This window comes from Phyllostomus discolor, chromosome 7 (genome assembly GCF_004126475.2).
Source record: "Phyllostomus discolor isolate MPI-MPIP mPhyDis1 chromosome 7, mPhyDis1.pri.v3, whole genome shotgun sequence".
NCBI lineage: Eukaryota > Metazoa > Chordata > Mammalia > Chiroptera > Phyllostomidae > Phyllostomus > Phyllostomus discolor.
In genome coordinates this window covers 105,074,979-105,087,605 of record NC_040909.2, presented here as the reverse complement: position 1 = coordinate 105,087,605, position 12,627 = coordinate 105,074,979, and the positions used below count along the sequence as shown (strand labels likewise).

Here is a 12,627-nt window from a genome sequence, read left to right as displayed (position 1 = left end):
TATTTTAAACTATACTCTTTTCACTTAATAAAAAAGGGTTTTGCTGGAAAACAGCATGCCCTGTTAGATTGGCAGCAGCCTCATACATCTTGTGTTTACTGAGTCTCTTGATTATATCATTTTTTCTTGTGCTTGATTTAATCTTATGTTGTTTTGTACAATAATGTGCTACACAGGTTTGCAGCCCAGGAATAATAGGCTGCACCATATAGTGGAGGTGTGTAGTAGATCATACCATCTACATTTGTGTAACACAACTCTGTGATGTTTGAAAAATGACCAAAAAAGTCTAACAACACCTTTCTTAATATGCATCCCCATCGTTAAGTGGCACATGACACTACTTTTGATTCCTTTCCTTTTTCCCTGATGGCATCTACATACAACGCAGAATCCCCCCACCTCCCTTCTCCTCCATTGCTACATCCTGGTACAAGTCATCACATTCCACCCAGATTTCTGTAAAAATCTCCTAATGTTCTTCTTCTTTTCCTGTGACCAGTGAACAGCCCAGACAAATATGGCTGCCCTCACAGAATGGACATTCTAGCGAGGGAATGCCAACAGTGAACAAGATGAATGTGTCAAGTAAGGCAGAGGAGGGAGTGGAAGATCTGGAGTTTAGGATTTTAGCTTCCCAATGAAGGCTTCCCTGAGAAAGGAACACTTAAATAAGGGCAGCAGGTAAATACCTGGGGGAAGAGTTTTCTGGAAAAGGGAAGAGCAAGCACAAATGTCCTGAGCCAGAATCATGACTAGTGGGTTGAAGGAAAAGCAAGGCAGCAAGTGCGGCTAGAACAGAGTAGACAGGGATAGGAAATCCAAGAAAAAGAGGATGGGGGCAGGTCATGCAGAGCCTTGCAAACCCTGGTAAAGAGATTTTTAATCTCAGTATGAGGGTGTGCCACTGGGAAGGTCTGAGGTGAGAAAACGTGTGGTCTGTTCTGTGTGCTGGGGTATCTATCCCTTGTTCCTAGACCAGTGCCTGGCACATTAGTAGGATTCAACACACATCTGTTGAATGAATGTATCTGCTTGTATACAGATGACAAAATTGGGACCCAGAAATAATTAAGGGTATGTAGTGTCAGAGTAAGGCGTAGACAGGTAATTTGGCACTTGTAACCAATACTCCACCGCTGTCTCTGCAGACCCTGTAGGAATGTGGGGTCACAGGCCATAAAACAAGACAGTGGGGGAAGTAGATTCACAAATATGAAAATTTGATCAACATTATCTTTATCCCTCTGCATTAGAAAAATACACACATCTTTTAGTCTTTTACTAAGAATAATAATAGTAGTATTATCTATATTTTAAAATCCATAGTTTTTAAAAGTACTCAATGATATATTTAGATTCTCTCCTAAAAGTAAATTTAAAAGAAAATCAAGATGTTCCTCTTTCTAAAAATGAAATAAAATTATAAACCAACCCATGAAGGACAGATTTTCAGCTTTGTATGAATGATTTAGATATTTTTTTCTTTTGTTTTGTCCTATCTACTGTTGTTGTACACTTAGGAAAGTTATATTTTTCATAAGTTCAACATGCTCAGCATCTGGGAGGGAGTGCATGGCACAAGGGTACAGTAGCTGTGGAGAGGGGCCAGGGCATACTCCACCTGGTTGTCATCAACTGCATATTTGAACTTTTTGGCAGATCCTTGAGCAAGAGCCAGTGAGGCCGCATAGCCTACAAGTGCCACTCCAAATGCCTCAGTGATCACTGCAGAGAGGACGTTCATTGGGGGAGCTTGAGGTGAAGGAATTCTGTGGAGAGAAACAGGACAGTGAAGTCATCAACTTTCATGTAATTTCTGTAACAACTTGCATTGAATTCAATGGTGGTAATGACTCTGAAGTTACATAGAATAAGTAAAATACCCCTGAGAAAACCAAGCAGCCTTGCTCTTAGGAGCCCTTTGTTTTCAACATTACTTAACAGGAAAGCAAAACCACAAGAAACACCACAGGAGCAACTCCATGCACCTGACTGTCACTTGCACCCGAGTCCATCAACACAAATGGTCTGGATCACAAGAGAAGCACATCAGGAGCGTTCTTGCCCATGAACCTTTCCAAACATTTCTTCGGCGGTCATTACAGACCACCTTCCTTCCCTTCCTCGAACACTACGGTGCTGCATGAGAACACTAGTTTACTGTGAGCTGTAATTCTTGAGTCAGTCCTTGAACTTGCCATTGATTCATAATCTTAATTACATTTTTAACTTGGTCCCTTCACAGCACACATAACTATGCATCACATATGCCAGGAAAAATATGTATAAAGGCTCCATTGACCCTCTATTGCAAAGTACAGGACCACAGGTAACTTTTTCTCATTTTGAAGAACTACTTAAAATAGTTCTTCAGCTAGTACCTGACTATTGAAAACCACTTGCACCAAATGAAGTATCATCATTTATTTATCCCCAGTGAAACACATGTTGATTTAGTACCTCGTATGTAAGTGGCATGCTCAGCCCTCCTGTAGTAACTGTGTGGAGAAGAAACCATCTGAGAAAGGTTAAGGAATGTTCTAAATCACAGTGAATGACAGAGCTGAGATTCCACCGCAGCTCCTTCTAATTCCAATGCCACACTCTTTCACTGGTTTCTTAAGAGGCTGGGTCTGGAAAGTTCACTCAAAATAAGGGGCAATTGTAGTGGATGAAGACACGGCACACTTGTTTTCCTCACTGGCTACAGTTTACCCCCCAAACCAGTGGACTGGTAGCATTGCAGGCACTAAAATATATGCATAAAGTCCTACCAGTTCAAAGGATAAGAATTATTTCATGAAAGTTGAGCTTACCTAATTATTAATAACAATAAAATGACCCAGAAAGAAACAAGAAACTGACTTTTCAAGGTGGGAAAGTAGATAACTTTTTAGAAAAACCAAATTGACTCAGACACTCTCCATTAACCTGTAACTACATAAAGACTAAAGAAAGACTTTAAAACAATTTTTTTTAATCTCTGAAATTTTTCTTTTGCCCCTCCATTTTAATGTATTTAGAAACTAGAATTTGGGACTGGAAGACAAAAAGATATGGAGGACTCAATAACTAACTTTGGCCCCAAATGATAAATATTGGTGTATATACAGCCCATTAAAAAGAAACCATCAGACACGCTCCTCTTCCTGAAGATGACTTTGTTTCCTTTCACTGTATGTTTGGAACAACCGTTTGCCCTTTTAGGGTGAACACTTCTTGTTGCTAACCTTCCTCTTAGTTCAGAGGGAAGCTTTAAGACAGTAAGAACACCATGCCCTCTTCTCCACTCCACCCTTTCCCTCACCCCTATCCACCATCCAGGCCTATGGGTTTGCTAGCTCAGGTAATGCTTGTGTACTTCTAATGTGTTTTAAGAGAAATAAAAATAAGAATATGTAATAGAAATGGGGAAGACTAAATCCCAGAGCATGACTCTAATTTAGAAATTCAATGTCCTCCATTTTTTAAAGTAATATCTTTGTAAATAATTTACAAATCTTTTACCTAAAGCAATGCTATATAAAATAGTTATCAACTTCCCTAGTTATATGTAAACAGTCTAAGAATTTAGTCTTTCTCTATATGTACATTGTTTGTATTAATCACTTAAAATAGAAATTAATTAGAACTTTGTCTCTTACAGGTCCTTTGAAAGAAATAAAATCCATATTAACTACTTCCAGTCCTTTCCCCCAACAAAAACAAACTAACATACAAACAAAAAAGAAAGAAAAAAGACTACCTTACCCTTTTGGAATATGACCAACTACTTCTAATCCATATGTGTTTTCCATATTGGTATAGTAACAAGCAAATGATGCAGCAATAATCTATGGGGTCCATTTGAAAAACAAGAAAAAATAAAATTAGCAGCCTTTCAAACACCTGTTTGCAAACTATTTTAACAGTTTTTATTTGTCCCATGATCATCAAGAGAAATGAGGTGGTTAGTCAGATTTTTTAAAATTAGGAAATTTTGAAATTCAGAAAATTCTTCTGAGATTTGAGAGCACTTAATTTGCAGAGTCTCAAAAATTAAACGACATTATAATAATTTTTAAAAACATTCTACCCTATGTCAACCCAATTCTGTCTAACTTGTAAGGGAAGCAACACACAGACTATAAGAGTACAAGTGTGTGTGTGTGTGTGCACAGACATGATGACCCAAAGTTAATACTCATTTTGTGACATGAAGGAATGCTTCATAAAATAGCAGGGTTTGAGACATTGCATGATATTCCTAATACATATTAATCACCAATAATTACCTCAAATCTCTTTGAGTATTTTTAGATTCTGAGTTTTTACTATTTCTTGAAGTAAAACATGCTTCCTGGAGTCTCAGGCGCTCTCCACTCTGTTTTATGACATATATTAGATGATACAGGACAGGACAGGACAGGAGAGGTCCCGTGTTCCTTGCCTCAATCCACAATCACCTTCACATGCACATTCAGAACCCAGTTTAACCTTTGTTTTACCAGCTCTGCCACCCTAAAATTTTGCATCGAATTTTCATGACTACCTTTCATCCTTCTAATATTTTAATAGATGCTAGAAATTTCATGTGGTTATGATATCATTTTGGTAACAGTTTAGAATTGTTTATATACCACTTTTTTGTTAAAAAGAGACACATCAATTATCTAAAGTAAAAATTTACTATATTCATGGCCAGAAAAATAGTAATAAGATCCTATTAGCAAAATAAGGAATATTTAATAATTAATGCTCAAATTATTTTATAAGATTTTTATCATTTCTGTTTTCTGTTCTTTATGGTAATATTTAACTGAATTTGCAGAGGTTTGTAAAATGTCAAATAGATTTAAAAAACACAAAACCCTTGAAAAATTTCTAAAAGCTAACTAAACTTTACAGGTTATACTGTTAAAATTTATAAACATTGTGATATAATAGTATTTTCTTTTGTTTTAAAGATTATATTTATTTATTTTTAGAGAGGAGAAGGGAGAGAAGCATCACTGTGAGGTTGCCTCTCATGTGCCCCCTACTGGGGACCTGCCCCGTAACCCAGGCAGGTGACCTAGACTAGGAATTGAACCAGAGACCCTTTGGTTAACAGGCTGGCACTCACTCCACTGAGCCACACCAGCTAGGGCTCCTTACTATATTTTAAATCATAATTAAACTTCCCCTTATCAATCAATTCACTGGTCTGTCTTTAATATTATTTCAATATTATATGTGTGTACAAAGCTAGCACAGTGCTTAGACCTTGTACAATTTGATTGTATCAACTTTACTCATATACATCCATATGAGTAAATTTGATATAATCTTTTGATGTGCTGATAAAATGTATCCAAAACCTTTCAAAAAGTGCTGCCTTTGCTTCAACAGCCAGCTTCAAGGAAAATAAGCTATAAACATAATTAAACTCATGTGACAATACCTTGTTACAAGGATATTCACTGAAGCATATATATGTATATATGCACATATTATACATAATTTTATATATAAAATGTCTGTCTAGAAAGTATCCAGCCACGTCATACGAAAAATAGAAATATTTATTGAAGAAGATACAAGATAGAAGAAATATTGTATATATAACAATGACACCTCAGTCCTCTTCAAAGTAGGCACCATGGGACCTCACACAGTTCTCCCAATTATCATTCGCTGCTGGCTGCCCATTGTATTTTCCTGAATCTCATCAATGGTCTGAAATCTCTTCCTTTTCAAAGATGATTTTAGTTTTGGGAAAAGCCAGAAGTCACAGGGCATCACATCTGGGTTGTAGGGGGACTGTGTCACCTGGGTGATTTGATGTTTTGCCAAAAAATTCTGCATGAGATGTGATGCATGAGTGGGCAAACTGTCATGATGAAGCTGACATTCACCAGTTGCCCATAGCTCTGGCCTTATGAATTATCCAAACAGTTTCCAGGGAGGAACATTTAAGCATAACTCAAAATCTGATGCAGATTTATTGCTCTACTTGCTCAGTCATTTTAAATGTGATGACCACACAGTACACATGCTCACTAAACAGCATCTACCGCCCCCACTGACTAGTACAATGAAGTCATTATTGTTTATGCAGGTGCATTCCAGTCCACTCTCCTTGGCTGCCAGGTTACATCAGTGTCACACAAACCATTCCTGTTATATTAAAAACTGTTGCACCTTTTCTGGACAGACTATAGATACCAATAGATAGATGATATAGATAGATATAGATATAGATATAGATATAGATATAGATATAGATATAGATGTAGAGGTAGAGATAGACATAGACATAGACAGAGACATAGATATAGATATAGATATCCCCTTATTTCTAGCTCCGTGTGTGTGTGTGTGTGTGTGTGTGTGTGTGTATCTCCAGCTCTATCCCCTTGTAGGTAGAGCTGGAGTAGAAAGGGGCAGCCAAGAGGCTGGCTCTCCCCATGGTGACATATCCTGGCAGAACTCAAAGGAGCAGGAGAATTTTCTATTCTAACCTGCCTTCAAAGTAACAACAGTGCATAAGGGTTTCCTTTTATTTTTTTAATAGGGATAATTCTTACTATCTTTGCTTTGAGTAAGAAACTCTTTTACTACTAGCTCAAGAGCCTTCTTACATAAGGTTAATTTCAATTTTTGGATTTATGAAACATGTAATAATGCTTCCCAAGATATAATAAGTATTTCTTAATACCCACAAGACTTTAGAATAAAATAAAATGTTTCACAGTTATTGCTGTGAATACTACCAATAATCATAGTACCATCCATCTTATGGCTTATTTGATATAGACACACACACCTTATATAGATAATATCTGTTAGATATATCTCCACAAACTATCAAGATGTAGAGTCACACAAGGCTCAGCTATGGAAAGAGGCCATCCATCTTAGTTCTACAGATATGTGTCATATCCCTCTGAGACAGTTTTTAATGTGCTAACTTTAATATTTATGTAAACCTAGGTCATTTTACTAGTATGAAGGGATATTTCAATAAGTGAAATTGCATAGGCACCACTTGTCGTATACATGTATAAGCAACCCAAAGACCATTAAAAAAAAACTAAAACCCAAACTATGGTTGTAACAATATTTCTTTTTCAACTTAATGTTGTAAGTTAAGGGTTCTCAGTAGAGGCTCTTAAGCTTTCAGACTGTATTTTTTCTAGTGTCATAAATCTTAAAAGCAAAGTATAATATTTTGCTTTGCCAGGTATAACAACAACAACTAATATCTTAGAGAACAGCCCTGGCCAGTGAAAATCATATGTAGCTTTTCATTAAAGCAAAGTTAGGTTATCTAAAAAAAAAGTTTTAATAAGCCCTGGCTGGTATGGCTCAGTGGATTGAGCACCGGACTGTGAAGCAAAAGGTCACTGGTTTGACTCCCCCCCGGGGCTCATTCCTGGATTGAGGGCCAGGTTCCCCAGTGTGGGGTGTGTGAGAGGCAACCACACACTGATGTTTTTCTCCCTCTCTTTCTCCCTCCCTTGCCCTCTGTCTAAAAATAAAAAAAATTACAAAGTTTTAATAAATTTACCAATCATTAATGGACATTTGTCAATCAATAATATGTCTACATATAATATATAGATGCCACATCAATAGAATGTGGTATCACTTTTTGCTTTAGGAAGAATTATGATAGATCTTTTGTGTCTTACCCTTGGAAATGTCTCCTTATTTAAAATCTTAGGCCATATGTTATTCTATTTATGCAAAAAATGAAAAGAAATGCTTTATTAGTTGAAAACATGTATCCTCAAATTATTGACTCAAAATTTTACCTGTTCTTACATTAATGCATAGCCATGCAAATTAGGTATATATTGATGAAAGATGGGAGTAGCTGTGGGTTACTATAGACAATATAATGAACCTCTGCAGGTCACCCCAACCGCTGTCAAACCTGGTAAAGGAGAACACTAAATGTTGATCTTGTACTTACCAAAACTAAATCGATGGGAAGGATAACTTTAATTTTCCTTTTAAACCGTTCATTCAACTCTTTGACCAGAACAAGTACCACAATGCTCACCAAGGATAAGAGCAGTGCCTCCAGTTGAACAGACTGGATGTTTTCAAAGACATATATGTATATCTACAATGATAAGAAACAATATAAAGAAAATTTAGGGTCACCCACAATATCACAAGATCTGTCCCCAAATAAACTCAGTGAGGTTTTACTAAAACATCTCAATGGTTGTAGAATGGAAAGGTGGAATACAGATGCATGGTCAGTGCAAAGCTTTAATTCATTTACTTGTACAAAATTGCTTTGAGCTTCATGCTTCCATCAAACACACTGCTCCCTGGGTCTGATTCAGATTGTTCTCTAAAAATGTTCCATTGAGGCAAGAACACCTGCCACTTCAGAGCAATGAAAGTGATGGAAATTTTAGCTATTTGAACTAGAGAATTAGATTATTTTGGTAACACAGAATCAAGCATCTCCCAGAAAGAAGACACTGGAGAAACCACCATAGCAACAGACAAGAGAGAGCCCAGCCTACAGTGACCTAAGAGCAGAATAAAGGTAGAAGGCTGTGTTTTCTCTTCAAGTTGGTAGCAAAGACTGCTTGTGTTGGAATCAATGAATGAACATTTGGATTGGACAAACCTGCATTATTTTAAGAAAAATGAGTGTTTCAGCTGAGACAATTAGGAGTGGTGACTGGCTCACTGTGCAAGAGTCTCAAATGGTCTTGATATTCATTTATGTTCCAAGAAATTTATGTAACACATTATTTTTTTCTCATCTGTCTTAGTAGTTTTCAAAAAAGTACAGCAGTTGTGAAAACTCAGAAGCAGGAAGCGCAGAGATTGAAACCCCAGTGTGATTAATTCATACTCCTATAGGTTCTCTGACTGCAGGACCACAGCCTCTGCCTTGTCCTCTGCTCCATACCTCTGTTCAGAGCTCAGGTTTGCCGGTTCACACTCCACCTAAGTGACCCAAGAGCAAATTTGCACTTACTTGATCATCACCAGATTCTATGTCAAAACTCACTTTCCCAATGTGCCAGTGTAGCCTATGCATGGTGCAAAATTATTTCTTAATCTAAGGGCCAGATCATCACAATTCTTCACACTGAAATAACAGCTTTTATTTTGAAACCTTGTCAAGGAACTAAAGCATCATTTCAACCTAATGGTACATGGCTCTGTGACATTGAAAAACAAGAGCAACTCCTCTTCATTTTCCATCAACACAAAGCACAGTGACTTCCACTAGCTGAATAATTGAATTTAAAGTCAGCCATCTAAAAACATTTCTAAACCTGATTCCATTTCAGAGTAAAAAATTACAAAAGATACCCAAAAGCCACACAGTAATTGACCTCAAGACAAAGTTCAAGTAACTTGCAGTTTACCTCACAAGAAAGCCAATATTTTAAAAAATACTACTTAATGTAGCATTTTATGCAGCAGAAAAACAAACTGAAAGACTTCCGGGTCCCACATCAGGCTACCCTGCTTCTTTTATCACAGCTAGTAAAAGGAGGGATGGTTATTTGTGTGTGATTATCATACATGTGAATATATCTGCAGAGACCAATTTGCAACCCACTCATATATCCTTAACACAGCACATGCACAGGTGAGCACACCCGACCAGCCAGAAGGTCAAGGCACAATGTGGTGCTGATTTGGTTCTGTTTTGTAGGCCTGGCATCACCAAAAGTCTTACTCTGGTCTGCTTTTGTTTGACCTAGAACTTGGAATTGCATAGCTTCCAGGACCAGTTCCAGTGTTCTTGTTTTATTAGATAAGTATTATTGTACTTCCATATATTAAGCTACTATTCAACCATTGAAATAAACAAATTAAAAATAGGAATATTCTTATTATGAAACATTCATGTTATGTATATGCATTGTATGTACTGGTAAATGTATATGTATGCAATGCAGCATATAACATTACATTGTAGAAGATCAGAAAATGTCACCCTTAAAATATGCCTCTTTGACATAAAGGATTATTTTAAGATTATGATTGTGAAAAACAGCAGACAATAAATTTTGAAAACAGAGTATAAATTTCTCTTTTTAAGGAATATTTAGATTTATAAAAGAAATCTCCATTTGTGGGATGTTTCCCTCTCTGTACCAGAGAGAATTGGATAACTCAAAATCACAAGACACTCCAATCAATAGGGAAGGCAGCAATGTAACTCTGTGCAACAGCCTTATCCTGGTTCACTGTACGTTTCCTGGTCACCTTCCGGTAGCTTGCCCGCCCCACATCCTTCTTCTTTTGCTTTAGGTGAACACAGCATATAAGGCCAAGTTCTAGCCACCTCTATTGAGTTACTCATCCCTGAGTTTCTCTCGTGTATATGTCAGATATACATGTTAATACACTTATGTTTTTTTACTGTTAATCTGTTTTCTGTTAGAGTGGCCATAGCTGAGAACCTAGAATAGTAAAAGGAAAATATTTTTTCCTCCTTTACAAAATAAAATTAAATAATATGAACCTTGGTAGCCTGCAAGTTTATTAACAAGATATTAATTTGCATTTAAAGCTCCAATAATAGAATGACGTCCTGAAAAGTCATGGATTGTAGGCCAGCTTCCACTAGACCAAGAACAACAGACTGTTATGAACACGATATGTTGATGTTGGCCACAGGTTCCCCTGTCAGGTTCAAGAGGCTTTTAATAACTGACTGTCTGCTACTGGGGCTCTGGTCACCAATTTTGGTCAGGCTTGTGATTTGATCCATACCAGGGTCCACAAGAATGAAAGAATGCGGTTGGGTGTATTGTTGTCAAACTTGGCCACGATCCCAGTAGATGGCTTCCATGAGAAGCTGGCAATATATCTGACTCACAAAAAAATCTGTTATTTTTTTTCTAATCAAGCTCCCAAACTATATCATATTCAATTGGTTATTATAGAGTTGTTTCCAAAATTAATAAATATAATTCAATAAACAGTTTACTGTCCTAAATCACATTTAAAATATCCTACAAGATTATATTTAAACCCAAGAAATAATTCAGTATTATAATGAACCAAATTCAACTTTGTGAAATACACACCCAAAAAGGATAAACAGAAACATATGGAAAACTTACATAAAAGAATCCAAGGGGCCCAGATATATAGGGCATTTTTATCCCCAAGAAATACTTCACTTGGGAAGTCACGACGTGTGTGGCAGCCCCGGTTGTCATGGCACTGATCACAGGCTCCGTCAGCAGGAACGTAGCCCTGCCCAGTTGTACCACACACATGGCCACCTAAGAGGACAAAGAAAGATAAAACTTCCCCAGGTTGCTAGGCAGATTAATATCCAACACACTTTCATTTCCCACAGACATAAAGAACTCAGGTAAAATGGGTTTCTCCAACTTTATATATTCAGTATCTTGAGTTTTCTTGAGAACATTAATCAAGGTCCAAGACAGTAAATATTATAAGAAACAACAAAAGTGTTTCAATTAAAGTTAACATGGTTTTTTCCTGAATATTTACTTCTCTTTTTTTCTGTTTTTTAAATCATACATTTTACCAAAAAATACTAAAATCAGTTAATATATGGGGATCTGTGGAGAAAAATCAAATTTGCATTATCATATCTGTAATTAAAAATAAACAGCACCATTACTGGTGCTTTAGTATGGTTGCATCTGGACTGACAAGACAAAAGAAAAGAAAGGAGTTTTTCTTAAATGAAATACCAGGAAGTTCCTTAGGAGCATGTGTTTTGAGTTACCACAGGTGATGGATGCTATGCATATAAATTAATTAATTACTTCAATTCTTAGAGTGAGTTGGAACCAAGGGCAGGGACTCATGCATAGGGTAGGGTAGGGCAGGAGGAGTGAGCTGAGACATGTTCCACACAAACTTTGTCCTTGAGGAAGAGGAAGGCATGGCAGGATCCTCTATTCACATCAGTTGGGTTGGGAGGGGTGGCCCTTTCTGCCTTCCTTGCCCGAGGACCCCATGTTTCACCCTTTCTCTCCAGCTGTCTATCTCACCTGTTATATTTTTGTTGGACCAGAGGGTGAGGAGAGGAATTGCTTCCTCTTCTACCAGAGGGGGCTGGCTGGAGGTGCAACATGGAACTTGGTCTGGAACCCGTCACTGACCCCAAAGCCAGGAAGCCTGGGGAAGCAAGAACTAAGACCTCTTCAACATGGTTTCTTTAAGATGCTCCACCTCCACTGTATCCCAGTCTCCAGGGGGGCAGTAGGCTCTAGAAGGAGAAAAGGTGGAGCAGGATCCTTTGTCCTGAGAGTATGAGCTCCAGGTTCTCTGGTGACTCAGGTGTCTTTGTAATCTGGGGTTCCCCTGGACCACTGTCCCAGTCCCACCCTCTAATGGACCTACTCCTAGAAGTCCCATTTCACTTTTGTTTTATCTGCCTCTTCATAAGACAACAGAAATAAATTAAGTGGTGGCAACTCCACTTGCTTGGGGGAGGGGATGGGGCAGGATTTCTTTTTCCAAAGGGAAAGAAAATGTTACCTTAAAAATATTTTCCAAACAATTTTTTATAAAAGAAATTTAAAGGATACATCTTCCAGTGACTACTCTTATTATTTTAATCCCAAAACTTTTGTCTTTTTTTCCTCATAAGTAAGTTTCATTCTTATTTTCTTTACTCATTTA

The 12,627-nt window shown here is 37.3% G+C and overlaps 1 protein-coding gene across 5 annotated transcripts in view; it reads right to left on the bottom strand.

Annotated features, from left to right (window-relative positions):
• The window catches only part of SLC26A7 (solute carrier family 26 member 7), a 77,179-nt gene that overhangs the window by 43,669 nt on the left and 20,883 nt on the right, over window positions 1-12,627 (bottom strand). For all 5 annotated transcript variants that reach the window (XM_036031229.1, XM_036031228.1, XM_036031231.1 and 2 more), the window contains 4 exons: window positions 11,085-11,249; window positions 7,943-8,095; window positions 3,754-3,836; window positions 1,625-1,772 (listed from right to left, as the gene is read on the bottom strand). In XM_036031229.1, coding sequence (XP_035887122.1) covers window positions 1,625-1,772; window positions 3,754-3,836; window positions 7,943-8,095; window positions 11,085-11,249 — 549 coding nt within the window. The remainder of the gene's footprint in view (window positions 1-1,624; window positions 1,773-3,753; window positions 3,837-7,942; window positions 8,096-11,084; window positions 11,250-12,627) is intronic.